This window comes from Chanodichthys erythropterus, chromosome 19, assembly GCF_024489055.1.
Source record: "Chanodichthys erythropterus isolate Z2021 chromosome 19, ASM2448905v1, whole genome shotgun sequence".
In the NCBI taxonomy this organism is placed as follows: domain Eukaryota; kingdom Metazoa; phylum Chordata; class Actinopteri; order Cypriniformes; family Xenocyprididae; genus Chanodichthys; species Chanodichthys erythropterus.
The window spans coordinates 6,900,724-6,925,524 of NC_090239.1; the positions used below are offsets into that span (position 1 = coordinate 6,900,724).

The 24,801-nt window shown below is 35.6% G+C and overlaps 2 protein-coding genes across 2 annotated transcripts in view; both read right to left on the reverse strand.

Moving 5' to 3' along the window:
• LOC137008318 (alpha-tectorin-like) overlaps positions 1 to 12,849 on the reverse strand; it is a 76,166-nt gene extending 63,317 nt beyond the window's left edge. The window contains exon 1 of the mRNA XM_067370286.1: positions 12,597 to 12,849. Coding sequence (XP_067226387.1) covers positions 12,597 to 12,834 — 238 coding nt within the window. The 5' untranslated portion in view covers positions 12,835 to 12,849. The remainder of the gene's footprint in view (positions 1 to 12,596) is intronic.
• A 6,745-nt stretch (positions 12,850 to 19,594) lies between these two features.
• abca5 (ATP-binding cassette, sub-family A (ABC1), member 5) overlaps positions 19,595 to 24,801 on the reverse strand; it is a 30,963-nt gene continuing 25,756 nt past the window's right edge. The window contains exon 39 of the mRNA XM_067369157.1: positions 19,595 to 23,677. Coding sequence (XP_067225258.1) covers positions 23,537 to 23,677 — 141 coding nt within the window. The 3' untranslated portion in view covers positions 19,595 to 23,536. The remainder of the gene's footprint in view (positions 23,678 to 24,801) is intronic.

Genomic DNA, 24,801 nt, shown 5'->3' on the forward strand with positions numbered 1-24,801 from the left:
AATAAGGAGCACAACAGTGACCGTCCAACTTTTTAGTAGCCATTTCGCCCAAAGTTGTTTTAAAATTACCTGAGGGAAGGCTTGATGCAACGGTGGTGGTCATGTGTGTGGTGCTCTCATCTGGAAAGGGGGAAAAAAAAACATTCAAAAAACTATTTTTTACAATTTTTAGATGCCAACTCTCATATGCATTCAGAGAACAACAGTGACTGCAAATCTTTTAAGTGGCCATTTCCCTCAAAAAAATTTTTCAAAATACCTGAGGGAAGGCTTGATGCAATGGTGGTGGTCATGTGTGTGGTGCTCTCATCTGGAAAGGAAAAAAAAAATTGAAAAACAGATTTTTTACAATTTTATATGCCAACTCGCATATAAATAAGGAGCACAACAGTGACCGTCCAACTTTTTAGTAGCCATTTCGCCCAAAATTGTTTCAAAAATACCTGAGGGAAGGCTTGATGCAATGGTGGTCATGTGTGTAGTGCTCTCTTCTGGAAAAAAAAAAAAAAAAAATTCAAAAACCGCTTTTTTACAATTTTTAGATGCCAACTCTCATATGCATTCAGAGAACAACAGTGACTGCACATCTTTTAAGTGGCCATTTCCCTCAAAAATTGTTTCAAAAATACCTGAGGGAAGGCTTGATGTGATGGTGGTCATGTGTGTGGTGCTCTCTTCTGGAAAAAAAAAACAAACAAACAAAAAAAATTTTATATTTCAACTTTCAAATGCATACAGAGCATAAAAGTGAATGTCCACCTTTTCAGTGGCCATTTTTCATCCCCCAAATATTGTTTCAAAAATACCTGAGGGAAGGCTTGATGCAACAGTGGTGGTCATGTGTGTGGTGCTCTCTTCTGGGAAAAAAAAAAAAAAAAATTCAAAAACAGATTTTTTACCATTTTACATATCTTTGAAATGCATAAAGAACACAACAGTGACTGCACATCTTTTAAGTGGCCATTTCCCTCAAAAAAAATGTTTCAAAATTACCTGAGGGAAGGCTTGATGCGATGGTGGTCATGTGTGTGGTGCTCTCTTCTGGAAAGGGGGAAAAAAAAAACATTCAAAAACCGCTTTTTTACAATTTTACATATCTTTGAAATGCATAAAGAACACAACAGTGACTGCACATCTTTTAAGTGGCCATTTCCCTCAAAAAAAATGTTTCAAAAATACCTGAGGGAAGGCTTGATGCAATGGTGGTCATGTGTGTAGTGCTCTCTTCTGGAAAGGGGGAAAAAAAAAACATTCAAAAACCGCTTTTTTACAATTTTTAGATGCCAACTCTCATATGCATTCAGAGCACAACAGTGACGGTCCACCTTTTCAGTGGCCATTTCCCCCCCAAAATTGTTTGAAAATTACCTGAGGGAAGGCTTGATGCGATGGTGGTCATGTGTGTGGTGCTCTCATCTGGAAAGGGGAAAAAAACATTAAAAAAACGATTTTTTTGCCATTTTACATTTCAACTTTCATATGCATACAGAGCATAAAAGTGAACGTCCACCTTTTCAGTGGACATTTTTAACCCCCCCCCCAAAAATTGTTTCAAAAATACCTGAGGGAAGGCTTGATGCAACAGTGGTGGTCATGTGTGTGGTGCTCTCTTCTGGAAAGGGAAAAAAAGAAAACATTTAAAAACAGATTTTTTTTTTCACCATTTTACATATCATCTCTGAAATGCATAAAGAGTACAACAGTGACTGCACATCTTTTCAGTGGCCATTTCCCTCAAAAAAAATGTTTCAAAATTACCTGAGGGAAGGCTTGATGCGATGGTGGTGGTCATGTGTGTGGTGCTCTCTTCTGGAAAAAAAAAAAAAAAAAAAAAAAAAATTCAAAAATTCAAAAACAGATTTTTTACCATTTTACATTTTAACTTTCATATGCATACAGAGCATAAAAGTTAATGTCCACCTTTTCAGTGGCCATTTTTAACCCCCAAAAATTGTTTGAAAAATACCTGAGGGAAGGCTTGATGCGATGGTGGTCATGTTTGTGGTGCTCTCTTCTGGAAAGGGGAAAAAAACATTCAAAAACCGATTTTTTACACTTTTTAGATGCCAACTCTCATATGCATTCAGAGCACAACAGTGACCGTCCACCTTTTAAGTGGCCATTTTTACCCCAAAAAATTGTTTGAAGAATACCTGAGGGAAGGCTTGATGTGATGGTGGTCATGTGTGTGGTGCTCTCTTCTGGAAAAAAAAACAAACAAAAAAAAAAAAACAGATTTTTTACCATTTTACATTTCAACTTTCATATGCATACAGAGCATAAAAGTGAACGTCCCCTTTTCAGTGGCCATTTTTAACCCCCAAAAATTGTTTGAAAAATACCTGAGGGAAGGCTTGATGCAATGGTGGTGGTCATGTGTGTGGTGCTCTCATCTGGAAAGGAAAATTTTTTTTTGAAAAAAAGATTATTTTATATGTCAACTCTCATATAAATAAGGAGCACAACAGTGACCGTCCACCCTTACAGTGGCCATTTCGCCTCAAAAAATGTTTCAAAAATACCTGAGGGAAGGCTTGATGCAATGTTGGTGGTCATGTGTGTGGTGCTCTCTTCTGGGAAAAAAAAAAAAAAAAAAAATTCAAAAACAGATTTTTTACCATTTTACATTTCAACTTTCATATGCATACAGAGCATAAAAGTGAACGTCCCCCTTTTCAGTGGCCATTTTTAACCCCCAAAAATTGTTTGAAAAATAGTGACAGTGACTGCACATCTTTTCAGTGGCCATTTCCCTCAAAAAAAATGTTTCAAAAATACCTGAGGGAAGGCTTGATGCAACGGTGGTGGTCATGTGTGTGGTGCTCTCATCTGGAAAGGGGGAAAAAAAACATTCAAAAAACTATTTTTTACAATTTTTAGATGCCAACTCTCATATGCATTCAGAGAACAACAGTGACTGCACATCTTTTAAGTGGCCATTTCCCTCAAAAAAAATTTTCAAAATACCTGAGGGAAGGCTTGATGCAATGGTGGTGGTCATGTGTGTGGTGCTCTCATCTGGAAAGGAAAAAAAAAATTGAAAAACAGATTTTTTACAATTTTATATGCCAACTCGCATATAAATAAGGAGCACAACAGTGACCGTCCAACTTTTTAGTAGCCATTTCGCCCAAAATTGTTTCAAAAATACCTGAGGGAAGGCTTGATGCAATGGTGGTCATGTGTGTGGTGCTCTCTTCTGGAAATGGGGAAAAAAACATTCAAAAAACTATTTTTTACAATTTTTAGATGCCAACTCTCATATGCATTCAGAGAACAACAGTGACTGCACATCTTTTAAGTGGCCATTTCCCTCAAAAATTGTTTCAAAAATACCTGAGGGAAGGCTTGATGTGATGGTGGTCATGTGTGTGGTGCTCTCTTCTGGAAAAAAAAACAAACAAACAAAAAAAATTTTATATTTCAACTTTCATATGCATACAGAGCATAAAAGTGAATGTCCACCTTTTCAGTGGCCATTTTTCATCCCCCAAATATTGTTTCAAAAATACCTGAGGGAAGGCTTGATGCAACAGTGGTGGTCATGTGTGTGGTGCTCTCTTCTGGGAAAAAAAAAAAAAAAATTCAAAAACAGATTTTTTACCATTTTACATATCTTTGAAATGCATAAAGAACACAACAGTGACTGCACATCTTTTAAGTGGCCATTTCCCTCAAAAAAAATGTTTCAAAATTAAATGACATTTTTTTTTTGAAAAACAGATTTTTTACAATTTTATATGCCAACTCTCATATAAATAAGAAGCACAACAGTGACCGTCCACCTTTTCAGTGGCCATTTCTCACCCCCCCCAAAATTTTTCAAAATTACCTGAGGGAAGGCTTGATACAATGGTGGTCATGTTTGTGGTACTCTCTTCTGGAAAGGGGGAAAAAAAACATTCAAAAACCGATTTTTTACAATTTTTAGATGCCAACTCTTATATGCATACAGAGCACAACAGTGACCGTCCACCTTTTCAGTGGCCATTTTTCATCCCCCAAAAATTGTTTCAAAAATACCTGAGGGAAGGCTTGATGCAACAGTGGTGGTCATGTGTGTGGTGCTCTCTTCTGGAAAAAAAAAAAAAAAAAAAATTCAAAAACAGATTTTTTACCATTTTACATTTCAACTTTCATATGCATACAGAGCATAAAAGTTAATGTCCACCTTTTCACTGGCCATTTTTAACACCCAAAAATTGTTTGAAAAATACCTGAGGGAAGGCTTGATGCAATGGTGGTCATGTGTGTGGTGCTCTCTTCTGGAAAGGGGAAAAAAAGAAAACATTTAAAAACAGATTTTTTTTTTTTCCACCATTTTACATATCATCTCTGAAATGCATACAGAGTACAACAGTGACTGCACATCTTTTAAGTGGCCATTTCCCTCAAAAAAATGTTTCAAAAATACCTGAGGGAAGGCTTGATGCAATGGTGGTGGTCATGTGTGTGGTGCTCTCTTCTGGAAAGGGGGAAAAAAAAACATTCAAAAAACGATTTTTTACAATTTTTAGATGCCAACTCTCATATGCATTCAGAGCACAACAGTGACCGTCCACCTTTGCAGTGGCCATTTCCCCCCAAAAATTGTTTGAAAATTACCTGAAGGAAGGCTTGATGCGATGGTGGTCATGTGTGTGGTGCTCTCTTCTGGAAAGGGGAAAAAAAAAAAACATTCAAAAACCGATTTTTTACCATTTTTAGATGCCAACTCTCATATGCATACAGAGCACAACAGTGACCGTCCACCTTTGCAGTGGCCGTTTCCCCCCAAAAATTGTTTGAAAATTACCTGAGGGAAGGCTTGATGCAATGGTGGTCATGTGTGTGGTACTCTCTTCTGGAAAGGGAAAAAAAGAAAACATTTAAAAACAGATTTTTTTTTTTCACTATTTCACTATTTTTCACTATTTTACATATCATCTCTGAAATGCATAAAGAGCACAACAGTGACTGCACACCTTTTAGTGGCCATTTCCCTCAAAAAAAATGTTTCAAAAATACCTGAGGGAAGGCTTGATGCGATGGTGGTCATGTGTGTGGTGCTCTCTTCTGGAAAGGGGAAAAAAAAAACATTCAAAAACCGATTTTTTACCATTTTACATTTCAACTTTCATATGCATACAGAGAACAACAGTGACGGTCCACCCTTACAGTGGCCATTTCCCCTCAAAAATTGTTTCAAAAATACCTGAGGGAAGGCTTGATGCAATGATGGTGGTCATGTGTGTGGTACTCTCTTCTGGAAAGGAAAAAAAAAAAAATGTGAAAAACAGATTTTTTACAATTTTATATGCCAACTCTCATATAAATAAGGAGCACAACAGTGACCGCCCACCTTTTAGGTGGCCATTTTTACCCCCAAAAAATTGTTTGAAGATTACCTGAGGGAAGGCTTGATGTGATGGTGGTCATGTGTGTGGTGCTCTCTTCTGGAAAAAAAAAAAAAAAAAAAAAAATTCAAAAACAGATTTTTTACCATTTTACATTTCAACTTTCATATGCATACAGAGCATAAAAGTGAACGTCCCCCTTTTCAGTGGCCATTTTTAACCCCCAAAAATTGTTTGAAAAATACCTGAGGGAAGGCTTGATGTGATGGTGGTCATGTGTGTGGTGCTCTCTTCTGGAAAGGGGGAAATGTGTGTGGTGTGTGTGGTGCTCTCTTTTGGAAAGGGAAAAAAAGAAAACATTTAAAAACAGATTTTTTTTTTACCATTTTATATATCAACTTCCATATGTATACAGGGAACAACAGTGACCGTCCACCTTTTCACTGGCCATTTTTTACCCCCCAAAATTTGTGAGAAATACCTGAGGGAAGGCTTGACGCGATGGTGGTCATGTGTGTGGTGCTCTGTTCTGGAAAAAAAATAAAAAATAAAAATAAAAAATAAAAAACAGATTTTTTACCATTTTACATTTTAACTTTCATATGCATACAGGGCATAAAAGTGAACGTTCACCATTTCTGTGGCCATTTTTCACCCCTTCTTTTAAAATTACCTGAGGGAAGGCTTGATGCAATGGTGGTGGTCATGTGTGTGGTGCTCTCTTCTGAAAATGGGGAAAAAACATTCAAAAACATATTTTTTACCATTTTATGTCAACTCTTACATGCATACAGAGCACAACAGTGAACGTCCACCTTTTAAGTGGCCATCTTTTTCCACAAAAATTGTTTCAAAAACACCTGAGGCAAGGCTTGATGCGATGGTACTCATGTGTGTTGTTTTCACTTTTGTAAAGAAAAAAACAGAACAGTGATTGTCCATTTTTCCTATTCACTGTCTCCATGAGGATGTGAAAAAGTTCTTCAGTAGAGTTCTAAGCCACAGTTATGATTTTTCTAATGAAAAATTATAACCTTACAAAAAGTATATGAAAATACCTGAGGGAAGGGCTGATCTGGTGGTGGTCATGTGTGTGTTGCTATCCTCTGTAAAGAGAAAAATAAGAAAATGTTTTACCATATTTCACGCCAAGTCTGATATGTCTACAGAGTGCAACAGTGATCGTCCACCTTTTAAGTGGCCTTGATTCTGGAAGCGTATTTCCTATTAATTTTCTCCATGAAGGATTTAAACCACCACAATCATTCCAGCATTACAAACTTTGATTTAAAGCAAAAAAAATTAAAAAAAATAAATCAAGAAAAAGGGTACAAGACTACTATGTACTACACTTCCATGTAGCAATGTGAATGACAATAATAAAAAAAAAATCAATAACTGTAAAAAAAATAAAACTATTGACTTAAGGGCAATGTTAGCTAAGATCCTCTGATTGGTGAATCTTTATCTCTGTGATTATGGGTACTATTTTTGTAAGATATTTTACTGAATTGATCTAGCTCTCTAAGAGTAGCATGAGTTCATTATATAACGTTTGGCCTTGTCAGACTAGCAATCGTGTCTAATGTCAAGGACTTGAAATGTAAACTTTTGTTGCATCCTTAATTTAGCAATTTCCATGCGTATTATCGAGCTGCAAAACACATTCATCTATGCAGAGGACCAGTTGAAGCACAACCAAAAGATGCCTAGTTTTATTTATTTTAAATTACATAGTGTAGCTTTAATTATTAATATTGTTGTGGTATTTGCTATTTATTTAGTTGTTTAAGTAATCATTGTTATTGTCATGATTTCCTTCTTCAAGTTTCCTTTGGTAATTATGCTAAATTGGAGATTATACATTCTACTCTGTTTTATCAACTTTACTCAGAGACACAACTAGACTTGTTCCTGAAAAGTTTTGGATAAATATTAGTCACATACATAAAATACACTTACATATGCAAGGGTGAATGTAAATGCATTTACCTGCGCAGTATGCCGTATAGCAGAACTTTGGGTTGATGAACTCGTATACATAATAATTGCCAGGACAGGCTTTCACTTTCATTGACCTAAATTCATAATTGCAACAGTGATTGTTCCAGTGGCCGCAGACATGTCGGGTGACCACCCCATCCTCGACTCTTGGGTGTTGACCATTTAGCCACAATGGAGCAACAGTGCCACAGCTCAACTCTTTAACACATGTTTCTGGCATCTGAGCATTTTGACCCTGAATGAAGAGACGATACCAGCCGACCCAATTGACATTAGCATCACAATTGTCTGAATAGCTATTGTTGGTTGCTCTCCAAGGTTCATCCAGGGCTGTGTAGTTGTAGCAGGGGTCAATGCGGACAGCCTCTGTTACGAAAACCAAAACAGAAAAAAATATAATTAATTTAAATATTATATATATAATGTGATCTTAAGTGTAAAGATTTTGTATAGTTACATTTCTTACATTTTTTTCAAACATCAAGTGTTAAAATGACATATTTACATTTTTATTTTTTTACATATACATAAGTTGTACATGAAGGTCTGCAAAGGAACTAGTTGCATGTAAAACACTGTTTAATCTACAGTATTAATGTACAGACACAAACACACCAGTAATGAATAACAGATCTTCATGATACAGCCTGTGAAAACATCAAAAGTCAGTAGAGTATGGAATGTCAAAGCTGCCGAAATAATAAATAAATACATAAATAACACAAAAAATAAATAAATAAATTTATAAATAAATAAATAAAAATAAATAAAAAAAAACTATTTTATTCTTTTATATTATGTATAATTGTATTTTTTCCCCATTTATTTTTTCATTTATTTATACATGTATTTATTTCCACTTTTATGTATTTATATATGTATTTATGTCTACATTTATTTATTTTTACATGACCTTGTCCGTATGGTAATGAGGGGGACGTGTTTTACCTCAGATACAGCAGTCCAGCTCAGAAGTGCTGGCGTAGGCAAAGGCTGCACTATTTTTATACTAATTTTGGCCTCCAAATGGTTGAAGGTCAAAATTACAGTTTCAGTGCAGCTTCAAAGGGCTTTACACGATACCAGACGAGGAATAAGGGTCTTATTTTGCGAAGCGATCGGTCATTTCTGAAAAAAAATACAACTGTATATGCTTTAAATAAACAAATGATTGCCTTTGTAAGTGCTTCTGCTTTCCGTATTCTTCAAAAAGCTTATGCTGTATGTCCTACACCTTCCCTATTGTACTTACGGAAAAAATTTAACTGCCGCTGCATTCGTTACGTAAGTAGAATAGGGAAGGCGTTGGACACACAGTTTAAGCTTTTTGAAGAAAACGGAAATGCGGTTTTGGCGGAAACACTTACAAAGGCGAACATTTGTTTATATAAAGCATATACATTTACATTTTTTTCGAAAATGGCCGATCGTTTCGCTAGATAAGACCCTTATTCTTCGTCTGGTATCGTTTAAAGCCCTTTGAAGCTGCACTGAAACTGAAATTTTGACCTTCAACAGTTTGGAGGCCATTGAAGTCCACTATAAGGAGAATAATCCTGGAATGTTTTCATCAAAAACCTTAATTTCTTTTCGACTGAAGAAAGAAGGACATGGACATCTTGGATGACATGGGGGTGAGTAAATTATCAGGACAATTTTATTTGAAAGTGGACTAATCCTTTAATGAACCAAGATGGTGATATTGAAGTAAGTTCAGTGTACAGTATGTTAATAATGGGCCTATGTACAGGAAAGCAGATGAACCCAGAATATGAACACAAAGTGCTTAGCACGTTTCATTTATATTCTGGACTCATCTAAAGTACCTATATAAAGTACTTTGTCAATGACAAGCAGCCGCCGAGTAAAGATTTCTTTATTGATTCTCGTGAACAGTTTGGCACACTTGTTGTGTCTCTTCCACTGAAAATGTATTGTAAGCTTGCGGTTGCAAAAAGAAGACAGTATTTCATTGACGGTATTTCACTGCAGTATTTTGTTGACTAATCAGATGAAAGGGGCAGGCAAAGAGGTGTCTTCATTTCTTGCATTTTGTTTAGTCACACCACAAGGTGTCACTGTGGCCTCAAAGCTTTGCCCTTGCCACTCTGAGCTTGATTGCTATGTCTGGGGTAAAACACGCCCCCTCATTACCATGCAGACAAAGAAATATAGAAATTAATAAATATGAAAATAAATAAAACATAAATGTGGAAAAAATACAATTATATATAAATAAGGAAAAGTATACATACACTTTTTTATATTTCTTTGTATATTTATTTATATATCTATTTATCTATCTATTTATTTATTTATTATAGCAGCTTTGGCACTCCATAGTAGAGGGCATTGCTAAGCATGCTACATTACCAGCCACAGTTGTCTCTGGAGTGACAGTAGGATTGTTGATGCTAATGTTCCTAACATCTGCAAAACATTTAATGAATATAAATTAATAAACAGATACAAATATCGAATACATATGTACAAAAGGTACATGTTAATGTATTTACTGTATCTCTACAATATACCAAAACACACAGATGGTCTAACAAAATATAGATGTAATACAATACTACACAAACACATAGCCTACATAGGTGAATTCAAATTATGCTTACCTGCACAGTAGGCCTCAAAGCAGAAATTTGGGCTAACAAACTCATAGACATAGTAATTGTCTGGACAGGCTTTAACTTTAATAGGATTGGATTTGAAATAGCAGCAGTCATTCATCCAGTGACCGCAGACTCCTCGGGTGACCACTCCATCCTCGACTCGTGGATGTGAACCATTTAGCCACAGTGGGGCATGAGTGCCACAGCTTAGCTGATCAACACATGTGTCTGGCATCTGAACGCTCTGGCTGTGAATGTAGAGACGATACCATCCGACCCAGTTGACAGAAGTGTCACACATCAAATTGAAGGTATATCGATTGTCTGTTGCTCTCCAAGGATTGTCCAGTACAGTGTAGTTATTGCAGGGGTCAAAGGGGAGGGCTGTGGGAAAAAAAAAAAAAAAAACTGTTAAAAAAATAAATAATTGAAATTACATATAGACATGAGTTGTATGTCTATACAGCAAATTATAGAGAATCCTTTCATTTAGAAAAGCAAACAAGCCTAACAAGTTTTGCATGATTATAACAACGTTCAGCTAATGTTTCTTTAACAGATAAATTCTAAAACATATTTCTCCAAACCTGCTGCAAAATTACATCAATAAGTTATGTCTTGTTTTGATCCATTGTTTAATGAATCATTCAAAAAAGCCAACTAACGTTTATGTTTCCGAAATGTATACTGTAGCCTGCTCTACACCATACAAGGCCTATATGAGCCTATAATAAAGTAGGCTAAATTAACCTATCCCACAAAATCAGTGCCCTCACAACAGTCTATGGCTTTTAAAACATTAAAAACATTGACATTAAGAATTGAATAAGCTTACATTCAAATGTAATCAACATAATTTTACTAAATTTTTAGTCAAGATACAAAAACAGTTCGGTTTCATCCATTTAAACATGTTGTGTTCGACTTCATACACGTTCATTATTTTAGTAACGTTTAAAACAATTAATCTTAACCCAACCCTATCTAAATTTAGTGTTCAGTCATCATCAAGAAATTAATAAACGAACGTTAGTTTCGTAACTTGTTACGAAATAAAATGTCTCTCACCTCAGAAAAACAAACTTTGCTTGTAAAAAGCTTGTAAAAAGCACGCGCTATATTACTTAAAGCTGCAGTACGCAACGTTTTTGTGTTAAAAATTTACAAAAAATATTATCATTATATAGTGAGAATATACAACATGAATCCATTTTCCAAACCGTGTTTTTGTCTTATGCTGAATCATTATGGTACACTTACAATAAGTGTTTATATTCGGACTATTTCAGACCAGACTGGTAGGACTCGCCGCAGAGTATCACAGTAACTGCGTGACTCGCCATAGACATACACGGAGAAAAGTAGCACCGGCTAGAATGTTCCTCCGCAAGACGCGTGCAGTTCTGTTTATTAATCACTAAAGGGTCAAAAATCGCGGACAGCAGTTTTAAGAGCAAAATAAATTACGAACATGCAACGTCGTAGTTATGTTGTAAATTAAGTCATTTAATTACTTAAATGTACCTGTTATGTAACTTGTACTTCGTGTGTTAGCTGGGAAGGGTATGATGCTATTCATCAGGATCAGTGTGTTCGTGTTTCATTAACAGTTCATGTTAGCATTGTGTATCTGACTACCATGGTAATTTTCCATAACCCCATAATAATAATTTCACTTTGCGTTATTTTTGTATTTTTTGTTTTTAATGACTGTGGTGGCTACTTACTTTATTGTATTAACTTTATTGTATTAACAAAAACTAGTTTGGGAGTCCATATACCAGACTATCACACAAAATCCCCAGCAATGTTCTGGGAAAATTAAAGTTATAACTAAATCTAAAGACGTTTTTTTTTTTCTTTCTTTTTGCATTAGGAAAAAATACAAAACCTTACCTGGGACACTGACAGGCTCAGTAATGAACTGAAGGGGTAGGATTGGCACTGACGATGCCGTAGATGCAGAAGGGATGTTAAGGCTTGTGACATCTGTTACCAGGAACATTTTTTTACATTAAAAGTCCATCATTTTCAAACACAACCTAAAAATATTTCCCAAACCAAGGATGTAAATACACTTACCTGCACAGTAAGATGCACACAATAGTGGCTTGACAAACTCATACACATAATAGTTTCCTGGACAGGCTTTGACTTGTATGGGATGAGATCTGTAACCACAGCAGTCACTCCAAGTGGAACTGCACACTTGCCGGGTGACCACTCCATCTTCTGGCTGTGGGTGAGGACCGTTGAGCCACAGTGGGTTAGAAGTGCCACACATGCTGCTATTAACACATGACTCTGGCATCTGGACGCTCTGGCCGTTGTAGAACAGCCTGTACCAGCCATTCCAGTTGACATTATAATCGCACATATTACTGATGTAAGAATTGTCCGTGGCTCTCCAAGGCTCATCCAGACTGGTGTAGTTGTAGCAGGGATCAGTATTTGGAGTGTTGAATGTAACTACAGTGAAAACATAAAGAGTGCATTATATGTATTGTGGATTAAATAAGTCCAAAACTACACGATTAATACCATTTAGCATTAAGAAGTCTGTAAATGCAGTTGTCACATGAAAGGGGACAATATAATTCATGGTATGAAAGGCATGAAGGAGAAATGACTGTACCTGCACAATATACAGGCACTGGGATCGATGGCTTTGGCTTTATTAGTTTGTAGACATAGTAATTTCCAGAACAAGCTTTGACTTGGATTGGGTCAGATCTGTAGGAACTGCACTGGCCATTAACAGAACCGTAGACGTCACGAGAAACAACTCCATCTTCTAGCTGAGGATGAGAGCCATCGAGCCACAGAGAGCTAAAACCTCCACATGACATTGAACTGAAACACCACTCAGGCATCTGAGCACTCAATCCATTAATGTAGAGACGATACCAGCCATCCCATTCAACTAGAGTGTCATCATGTCCAGATATATATCCATACATAAACCAGTAATTGAGTGTGTTTCTCCAGTAGTTGTCGAGAATGTTGTAGTTGTAGCATGGGTCATAATCGGTGTTGATGGCAGCTGATGAAACCAAAAGAAACAAGTTCAAATCCTGACAATTTAGCACCAGTGAGAGGTTCTTACACATGTATACACAAGTATATTAGTCACAAACAACAAAGAAAAGCAAGTGCTAAATGTGTCACTGTGGTGCAAATTCATGTCAGTTGCTTGAAGCTATAGTGAAATTAGCAGGTGCCAACATGGACAAGTTGTGTGACTTATGCAAAGCTGGGGAGGAAAAAAAAAATCACATGCTAACAATATTGTGTATATTTAATTAATGTCCCATTGATTGTATGTCATGTAATTGATTTTTGCAGATTTTTGGGCCTACATTAAGCGAATACAGTAATACATTTTAGATTTTAAGCACTTGAGCAGATAAAGAGTTTTGGTAGCCTACTGACTGAAAAGTAAAAAGTGAAAAGACTGTACTATACTATGGTAACAAGTTCTCGTGAGTCTAAAGTCCTATTCACACCAACAACAATCAAATGATATATATATATATATATATATATATATATGTGATCTCGTCTATATCTTATAGAGTTAAAATGATTTTCTCTTAGAATTAGAACCTTATATAACTTTCTTTTTTCTGTAGAACATAAAATAAGATATTTGAGAAACATCCAATTATTATTATTTTTATTTTTTTTATGTCCATACAATGTGAGTCAATGGACATCAAAACTTTTTGGTTACCAACTTTCTCCAAAATATCTTCTTGTGTGTTCCATATAGAAAGAAATGCATACAGTTTTGGAAAGAAATAAGGATGAATAAATGATGACAAATTTCAATGTGCATGATTTATTATTTGATAGTATATGGCAACCTACACATGGTAAGGCTGGATCCAGTAATCATAGCTGGACTTGCAGTGGAAGCGGTCTGGGATACTGTGCTGATATCTAAAAAAAAAAGGGGGTGGGGGGTAAAAGACTCTGATGAAAATTAAAGTTTACAAAACACATAGGCTACATTATGAAAAGCTGAAAAAAACACAGTACCAGTGCAGTATGCTGAACACCCATATTGCGGCTTCACAAGTTCATAGACAAAGTAATCTCCTGGGCAAGCTTTGACTCTGATGGGTGAGAATCGATCATCGCAGCAACCGTTCCAAAAACTGGCCCCACAGATCTCCCTGGTCACCACTCCGTCCTCTATCCGAGGATGGGAACCGTTGAGCGACAGACTGATGTCCGTGTTACAGCTGCCTCCACTAACACAGCTCTCTGGCATTCGGATGTCCATTCCAATGTAGAAAAATCGGTACCAGCCGTTCCAGGAGAAAGAGTCATCACAAATCCACAATCCACTTTCATTTGTGGCTCTCCAGGGACGATCCAGGGATTCATAGTTGGAACAAGGATCAATACTGATGCTGAAAGCAACTGTCATGAAGGAAAAGATGAAGTTCATTTTTAAATTTTAACTTTCAAAAGATTGGGGTCAGAACGATTTTAAAGAAATGTATATTTTATTAAGCAAGGATGCAAATTGATCAAAAGTGGCAGTAATTTATAAGTGTAACAAAGGGTTTCCATTACAAATAAATGCTGTTCTTTTGAACTTTCTATTCAAGAAAGAATCCTGAAAAATAAATTCTGTCATGGTTCCCACAAAAATATTAAGTGTAAAAATTATAAAAATTTATTAAATATTATATAAAAATATATTCTATCCCCCTACACTACCCCTACCTATCACAGAAAACTTGAATTTCATTTTTTTTTTATATAATTACTCATTATAATTAAGTAAATTGAACAATATTGTTTTCCCAATAAAAAAAAAAAAAAAAAAAAGTAATTTTATTATTGAAAGATAATACAATACAATATAATAATTTCAAATTATACTTGCAGGAAATGAATACCTGCTATGCACCATTCTTTTTTTTTTTTTTTTTTTTTTTTTTTAAGATGACATGTGACACATGCCAGCATTAATTAATTTCCTTAAGGTGTGCAGTTGATGAAGGTTTCACATTCCAAACACATTGTGGCAGAGAAGCCTTTTACCTCATCTCATACTGAACGTTTGACACATTTTTTCTTTGTAAATGAAAGTAAAGAATTGAAAGTGTAAGAAATGAAGGATTTTAATTAATGAAACTCTTACCATTAGTCAACAGGAGTAGTGACGCACGCGAGATTAGGAACCTCATTGTGGCAGACTGCTCCTGAAAACGTCAAACTGATCTGTGAAATGAACAAAGAATATATAATGTATATAAATATATATAAAGTGGTAACACTTTCACTAATGTTAGCAAATTAATCTTATTGTAATGTATATTAACTAACATGAACTAACCATGAGCAATACATTTTTTATTTGTTAATATTTGTTAATGTATAGTTAATACAAATACAGCAGTTCATTGTTAGTTCATGTTAGTTCACAGTGCAGTAACTAATGTTAACAAATATAACTCTTGATTTTAATAATGTATTAATACATTTTGAAATTCACACAAAAACAAAGATTTATAACTAATATTAAGTAATGTAGTTAACTAAAGTTAACAAATTAACCTTATTGTAAAGTGTTACCTATAACTATATATAAAATATATGAGATAAATAGATTAGATAGATAGATAGATAGATAGATAGATAGATAGATAGATAGATAGATAGATAGATAGATAGATAGATAGATAGATAGATAGATAGATAGATAGATAGATAGATAGATAGATAGATAGATAGATAGATAGATAGATAGATAGATAGATAGATAGATAGATAGATAGATTCTAAAAAATGCTGGGTTAAAAACAACCCAAGTTGGGTTGAAAATGGACAAACCCAGCGATTGGGTTGTTTTAACCCAACTGTTGGGTTAAATGTTTGCCCAACCTGCTGGGTAATTTTACTTAACTCAACTACTGTTTAAAAATTACAGTATTGCTTACTTAAAATGAACCCAAAATATATTGAAAATTAACATTTATTAATATGTTTAATTTATTAATATGTTTTAATTTCATTTTAGATTCATTTTAAGTCAGCCATATAGTCATTTTCAAACAATACTTGGGTTAAATAAAACTACCCAGCAGGTTGGGCAAACATTTAACCCAACAGTTGGGTTAAAACAACCCAATCGCTGGGTTTGTCCATTTTCAACCCAACTTGGGTTGTTTTTTAACCCAGCATTTTTTATAGAGCCATTTTTGCAATAGTGTATACTGTATTATACTGTATTGTATTTTTATTGTATTATATTGCTGTATTTTATACACTCTTAAAATAGCTAAAAATAGATTTTGCACAATTACCTATAACATGTGCATTTGCTATTTAGAAGATTGTTTTGCAAAGTCTTTGTTGTTTACATTTAATAAAGCTGCAGCTACCACTGTAAAACCCAACGAGTTAAGGTAACTCAAACCATTTGAGGAAACCGATTGCCTTAAAAGTGTTTCTTGTTACATCTGTTACATATACGTTGTAATAACAGTGAATTACGAATAATTACATGCAACTAACTCTATAAATGAAACCCTATTCCTAACCCAAACCCTATACTAAGGACCCCTTAAAATAAAGTGGGTAACACTAAGTATTAACTATAAACTATATGACTTTAGTCTAAATAAACTCGTAATCACTGCTTATTAATAGTTAGTAAGGTAGTTGTATGGGTAGGATTAAGGGATCTAGAATAAGGTCATGCAGAATAAAGCATTAATATGTGCTTTATAAGTGCTAATAAACAGCCAATATCCTCGTCATATGCATGCTTAAAAGCAACTAGTTAATAGTCAGAATTGGACCCTAAACAAAAGTGGCACCGATAATATTTAATTTAAACCAGTGGTGGGACCCACCGCTCTGCAAATTTTGTGTCTCCCCTATGACACTCAGAGAGGTGTCTCCAGGACCAGGAATAGAAAGCACTGGATTAAACAAAATCAACTTAATAATAATAAAATAACTTAATCATAATGCATAATAAAATCACAGTCTTTAGTTGAACTCAAATCTCTTTCTGTTAACTGCTAAAGCAACAGTCTTTATGCACCCAGCCAATCCTCAAGATAACCACAGGCTCTACTCTTCTCCACAAGGGTAACCCCCAAAGACATAACAGATACCCTTTTAAATTCCAACATACAGAACATTAAACACTAACAGATCTCCCCTTGTATTAATCTTGAGCAAAAACATAAAATAACACAATTTTAAAATTTACTGGGAACTAGATCTGATGTAACTCATTCATTTTGAGTTCTGTTTAATACAATCAGTTATTGAGTTCACATAACTTTTTTTTATTAAGTAAAAACTAAGTAATATTTGAGTATAGTGTATTTACAGTGTGTATTCCACAAAGCCAGAGAAACCCCAAAATCCCAAATTAAAATGTTCATATTGACATAATTAGCTAATATCACAAAACGATTGATAACAAAAGCAGTAGAAAGAGTGAGTAGATGGGATGAATGAAGTAATTTCACCTGAGATGAAATGCTGCTGAACCACAGTGATTCTCTCTGCAACGGTTCAAACCAGAACACAATGACGCTGAACCGCACATCCCAGTCTTATGTAGTCCTGATAAACGTAGGTGGACTGTGACTAGAACCAAAAGAACTCTCAATGAACCGGTTTTTCCATTTATTTAATGTATGGCATTTTGTGTGTCATTGACCTGTCATTCAGTGGGTTTATTTCCTTGTATAGATGTATTGGTAACACTTTCCAATAAGGTTTTTAATTAGTTAACATGAACTAAGAATGAACAAAACTTCTACAGCATTTATTAATTAATCTTACGTTAATGCTAATTTCAACATTAATACATTATTAAAAATCAAATGTTGTATTTGTTAACATTAGTTAATGCACTGTGAAAGATTAATAAATAACAAATGTATTGCTCATTGTTATGTTGTAATTAGTTAACAAATTAGACCTTAAGAGTTACCAATGTAATATAGCGTTACTTTACACAGAGACTCTGTGTATATCTTTAGATGAATGCTCAATTGAATCCCAATTAAGAATTGCATTCATGCGCAAACACAAAAATCTATATTTGCATAGTAATGAATACATATTTGTATTTACTGTACAAGGGTACATCATTATTACAAATGCAGTTACAGTATGTGCCATATTACCTATTGATTGTTTAATGAGTCTTATTTTAATATAAATTTTAAATAAGTTTCTGCTTGTAAGGTAAATGAAAAAAAAGTCTCTTTCTACTTCTGACTTGGAAAAAATGGGTACCGATTACATCAGAAGTCATCCTGCACGGGAAGAACAGCATTAGAAATGCCTTTGCTCAAATTACAAAAAATTATAAAATATTTAATTATGTATATTTTGTAGCTATTTTGCAAATAGGATTGTGCAAAATGATCAAATGTTTAAAAAAAAAAAAAAAAAAAAAAAAAAAAAGATCAAACATGAGTAACAACTAACATCACAAATTAAGTCCTGGTTAAAAAATGTTGCAAAGCAACTTTCGGCATAACGACGGAAGTGTAGCTTCTAATCATAATTGATTGTGACTGGTTGAACAAGATTTTTTATTCATATTTCTAAGAACACAAGAGAAAGAGAAAATATTCTTTGTAAATGACTCAGAAACTCAGGCAGTACTATATCCCAAATGTCATGCCAATAAGCTGAACTTTTATTTAATATAAAAACTGCATTTTCTTTAAAGAGCAAAACAGAGGGAGATGAAAAACTCTTCATTTCCAACAAGGTCCCAGAGGAGAGAGCAATGAGGATCATTCACAGGTGTAGCCCAACATGTGTCAGTCACTGAGGAAAACTGACGGCTGTCGGCTCCATCAACATGAACTTCCACAAAAATCTATTTCTTCTGCTCCATATTCATAGGTTGGAGAATTCAGGATCCTGATCCTGACATGTGCCTGGACCAGCAGGATGGTTCATTTGCATATGAATAAGGAGGCTGTGATACATTTGTCAACTGTAAGTAACAGTTTTATTATATCCCGATTTAAACTAGCAATATACATTTGGTGTGTGTCTGAATTTGGGGGAATTTCATCTCCATTTTCATACATCGTATTGGGTTTGAGGGTATATACATCAGTAAAAACTATTCCTTGCAATGCAGCAAAAGTCAAATGTTTAGCATGCAAGTCATCTTAGGTTTTTGTTTTTGATTCTGTGGAAATAAAAATGCAAATGTGGGCAGCTATGTCACAACTCATGCCACTAAGTACAGGAATGTACAACATCCAACAGGACCATGAACAATACAGAATGCAAAATGCAATACAGAACTATTAAGATGTACAGAATTAATACCACATGACATGCAGCATTTGTTGAAAATGGAACTTTTTTGCCATTCCAAACTGTTCCTGTTCAAGTGGGTCCTTTGAGGTGTAACATCAGCAGGAAATACCTGTATGACAATAAACCGTCCCAAAAAAAAAAAAAAAAAAAAACCCTTAAGGCTCCAAGTTCCTCCTAATGCAGAAATTTAGGAGCAATGTAAAGTTAGAGGGCGTGTCACTACAAATTTTAAAACTTAATTTTTTCCTTCATCCAAGTGTACTACATAAATTTTAATGCTAAATGTAACTCCTAAACTTTGGACAGCTTAGAAATCCTCCTGATGATCCATGTCACAACTGAGTAAATATATTGGAATTATATTACAATGACATCGGACTTTTTAAAAAGGTATCACCTGTATGGTGAAGAAGTTCTTAGTTTTAAGTGTAGTTCAGTTTCCCTTTATCTTTGGTGGTTCTGCATTATCCATCGCATTACCGCCCCCTTCTGCTCCAGACAGTGACACGATTAGGACATCCGCAACATGCACGCCTAAGAACCATTTTAAAAAATATAGCAATACCAAACTACAAACAATGTAGAATAGCTTGAATACAGCGTGCGTCTCCCTCAGACTGTAAACGAAGCTCCGGCGCACCAGATAACATGTCATCAGCGCCACTGTCCGGAGCAGAAGGGGGCGATAATGCACCAATAACCTGGATGCCAACCGCCGTAAAACAGGAAAGAAGCAGCAGCAGAGTCCTGAACGCGGATATACAACAGACCGGGAAGAGAAGAGAATGCTGAATAAAGTCGTAGTTTTTGTTATTTTTGGACCAAAATGTATTTTAGATGCTTCAAAAACTTCTAACTAACCCACTGATGTCACATGGACTACTTTGATGATGTTTTTATTACCTTTCTGGACATGGACAGTTTTCCGAAGATGAATGGAGGTCTTACGGGTTTGGAACGACATGAGGGTGAGTCATTAATGGCATAACTTTCATTTTTGGGTGAACTAACCCTTTAAGTGTTCCTTAGAAAACATGCCCTTTAGAGTTTTGTAAGTTAAGCTAAAACTCCTAGTTAGGAACTCGAAGGACTCTGATAAAATTCTTTGGAGAATAAGCAGATTCAAAATATCTGTGGCCATATTCACAAGTTCAAGACCCATCCTGGCCACCATCATCGCTGCCAGGTAAAACCTTAAACCAGACATTAAATACAGCTTCTGCACAAGATGAGGAAAGAGAAAACAACCAGAGCACTCTTGTAACTCTTCATGTTTGGATTTACAGCCGTTCAGCTCACACACTGCATTTTGGGTAGTGAATGAAGCATATTTTTTATTTTCTTCACTGAGATCTCAAGGTTAAATGAAGAAAACAGCATCAGCAGCTGTTAAGTTTTACCCTATTTATTTCAACACTCATGGTACCGCTTTTTGTGGAAAAAAGGGTGAAGAATTACCGTAGGAGATTTAACCATCTGAGTGGTGAAAAACACTTGTAAAACAGGCTTAAATAAATAATAATAATAATAAAATAAATAATAATAATAATCAGTGCATTTAATCTTATATCTCTAGTGAAATATGTGCAATTTATTCACATCCAAAAATGAACATCCTGAATACAATTTATTTTCAAACAGAATCTTTGCATACAAACGGCAGGAAATGGGCACTAGAGGAAGAGAGTGCAAAGCATTCTAAATGATTATATATTTGTGGCTACATTGTACTGCAAAACACATCTGAGATCACAAGAGAGACAACATTAATATTGCAGTTTGCAATGACACCGTCTACATAATGCATTAATTACTCACACGCACAAGTATTCATATATTGCACTTTGGAGGTAAATAAAGGTCTTGGTTAAATAGATGTTAGATAGTGTTCAACATAATCATCCCATTCCAACCCAGTCCAGTAAAGACTAAACTGGTCAGTGTTAAACATTACAGAAAAATGTTATACATTACTGACATGACAGGCTATATTTGTGCAAAAATTACATTTATCTCCCCCTAAAAATTCACCGTGTCTGCTCTGTCAGCCATAATTGTTCCATTAAATCCATTTCAATCATAAAGACATATTTTTGTTCATTTAAAAACTTTGCGGTACCCAGATGCTACAGAAGTTGCATTGTGTGTCTCTAAAAGTAGACAAGACAAGAGTTTGATTTGCTGTAAATCAAACTTTGTTAGGAAGATGATACCAAAAAAAAAAAAAAAAAAAAAAATGCATATAGTCTATATAACAACATGCCAACTTGGCATCGATTACAATTTTTGAGGACCGCTCCACACAACACTATATATACCCTTTCACATTCAACTAGGCTTAAATGTCCAGAAAATTAACAAGTACCCATTTCCAACTGAGTATAATCAGCAAACTTAACCATCTACAACAGATTTGCTCAAGAGTATCCATGAAACATCTAGCAAACATCTTCTTTCAGAAGTTCTACCAACAAGAGAACCAGCACTTGGGGCAGAGTTCTTTATGCCAACAACGTACGGTTCTGCATCACCTTCGCTTGGAGCTGGATATGGAAAAAAAATCAGAGTTCCGAAATGAAAACACTTTCAGTTGAGAGTAGAATACATTGGTGTGATAGCTTCTTCAACCAACATAAAGAGAAATGAGAAGGGCGGCTCACTCTCGCTAATAAAAAAATAGCTTTAATTGGTAATTCTTTACAATAATCTTCTATTAGTTATCAATAGTTAATATTTTATGACCAAACATGCATTAATTAAATTAATTAAACCTAATTGTAAAAAAAAGAAAAGAAAAAACATAGTTAGGAATAAAAAAATATATAAAGTATATTTTATTCCGTACTAGATATTGCATTAACTAATCTATAGAAGCTTATTTTAAAGTATTACCTATTAAGAAACAAACAAAAAAAGAAAATAATCCCCCAAATCAAATACTGTGCCTGTAGTTTAGACATTTTTGTAAATGATTTATTCTTGAAAAGTACAGTATTCTCCAATGCGGCCCTTTGCACTACAGATAAATCAATTTAAGACAGAACCAACCAACTTAAAATGAGCCCAAGCTGAATGCTAATCTCATCCTGATGCCCAAAATCTTCCAAAAGTGAAGACTTAAACCACATGGCTCACCATGAAACGTCAGCAAAAAGTACCACTGTACATTCAACGCTCACGGTTCATTAAGCATTGTTTTTTCATTTAAAAACAAACGACAACAATAAAATATAGACCACTCAGAAGTATGCAACTAATATGGAGTGCTACATGGTTTGGTATGGACTGTAAGAAGCTACGTTTAAACTGCTCCTAAAGGAAGGCCACCTGACGACAAGATGGAAAAAGAATGACAGAGAGAAGCTCTTCATTGTCTTGATTTCAACCCACTCGCTTACTGACTGAGTGCTTAGCCCTGTTTTTCTTTGGAGAGCTCAGTGTGAAAGCCTGAAATGCGTGCTGGTGTTTTAGAAAGGAGTCTTGGAGATCTCCCGGGTGCAGCAGAGACAGAAGAGGCTTCATGCACCTGCAGGGCCGCTTCGCCCTAAAAAAGGCTTACAAGAATCGAGAGCAGCCCACTACATGCTGGTAAATCTCAGTGTTTTGCTGCCTGAAGGTTTGCACACAGCCATAATGAGATTCTCCTGTCTGAGAACTTACAACAGTACACATAGATAATAACGTTATATAGCGGTACACACACAGACACAAGTTTATATTCCATGCTACAGACACCAAAAAGTACTGTTTTGGCGCCGATGTGAGTGAGACTTTGGTACCGCTTCGATAATGTGGAACCTGCTCCATGCAACTAATTTCCCAGTGACTGACGTAGTGTATATGAACAACAGAATGTGAGTACAATGCACAACAACAGCAACAACAGGTGAAAAGAAGGTATAAGAAGTTACAGAGTGAGAATTTAAAAAATAAAATATCTTCATAAAAAACAAATAACAAAAAAAAAAAAAGAACCGCCAAGTCTAGCTTGGCATCTACAGCCGACACGCCAGTCGTGTGTCAGATCATATCTGAGCAAGTGCCAGTACAAGAGCCAAAGCGAGTATCACAGCCCACACATGTATGTGTGCTAGCGGCCACTGGAGTCTCCACACTCTATTGTCCCGTGAGTCCCATTAGTTAATGGCTCTTAAGGCAAAGGACGGCACATGCGGAGTGAGAGAGAGAGAGAGACAGAGAGAAAAGGGCATACTGCTTCAGGGAAGGCAGGACAAGATTGGCTCATAGCTGGTGCACTATGCTGTCAGCGTGATTGATGGATATAGGGCCGTCCTGTCTCAGTCTCTGCCATTGAAAAGTCGTGCTGAGCGATCCGACTTCCTCTTCCTCGTTCTCCTGCTCTTTAGCAAACTCCATGAAAACCTGCAAAACAGGTACACACTTTCAAATAAAATTCAATTAACTATGATCTGGCCATGGCATGTAGACAGACAGGCCACAAAAACCTAACTGTGTTCTCTGGAAATGAGCCTTAAATTCATCTAATACACTTCACTGTCATAGGCTTGCTGCGGAAGTTGGCGTTACCCGTTTTACTACATAGTGTTTGGACATACACTGATTACATTACTTGCCCCGCCCCACCCCCACTGTCATTTTGCTTCATTATTAAAATAAAAATCATTTAGTTCATTTGGACTACAAATGCTACAATTACAAAATGAAAGGATCTGCTCTGCTCCACACAGCACGAGCTGCAGAGTTGCAGAACAGTGCAGCAGGAGAGATGACTGACAAGACGGAAGAGGATTTGGTGAGCAAGAGATCCTGAACATCACTGACAAATATCTTATCTTGTAAAATGTGCGGTCGGTAACGGCGCTCTCTATACACAGAGTACGCATGATCACTAAAAGTAAAAAGCGAGCGCGCATTCAAAAGAGATTTCAAAACCCCACGTACCATGCCTGTAAATTATAGGGCTACGTTCAGACTGCAGGTAAATGTGGCTCAAATTGCTCAGATGTGACTCAGATCTCATGACAGTGTGAACAACACAAACCACATGGATTCTGATCTTTTAATTCCGACTTGTTCCACTTTCATAAGTGGTAGTAAATCCAACGTTTTGCAACGTGACCTCAGTCTGAACCGTCAGTATCGGAACTCGTGACTTTTACGTCACTCTAGATCAACATCTGTCACAATTCTGCGCTCATGGGAGTCACTTCAAAGATTTTACTTAGTTTACATTATCAAGACAGTTGCAAAAGGTAGTCAGTGGAAGGACAGTGATGTGTCAGAGCTTAGTATTACAATGACCGCTCTATATACAAGCAAAATATGAGGGCTCGTATCATAAATGTTTAAAAAACTGTTCTTTTTTTTGGATCCTCCTTTGGTTTTTATGTTGTCTGCACCTAGATTCACTGGCTTCGGTGGTAGATCACACTATAAATAAATGCATAATCACTTACTTTAAATGTCACTTAATTTACGTGATTTCTTTTTATTGCTCTTTTGAGTCAGTCCAGGACCATGATCTG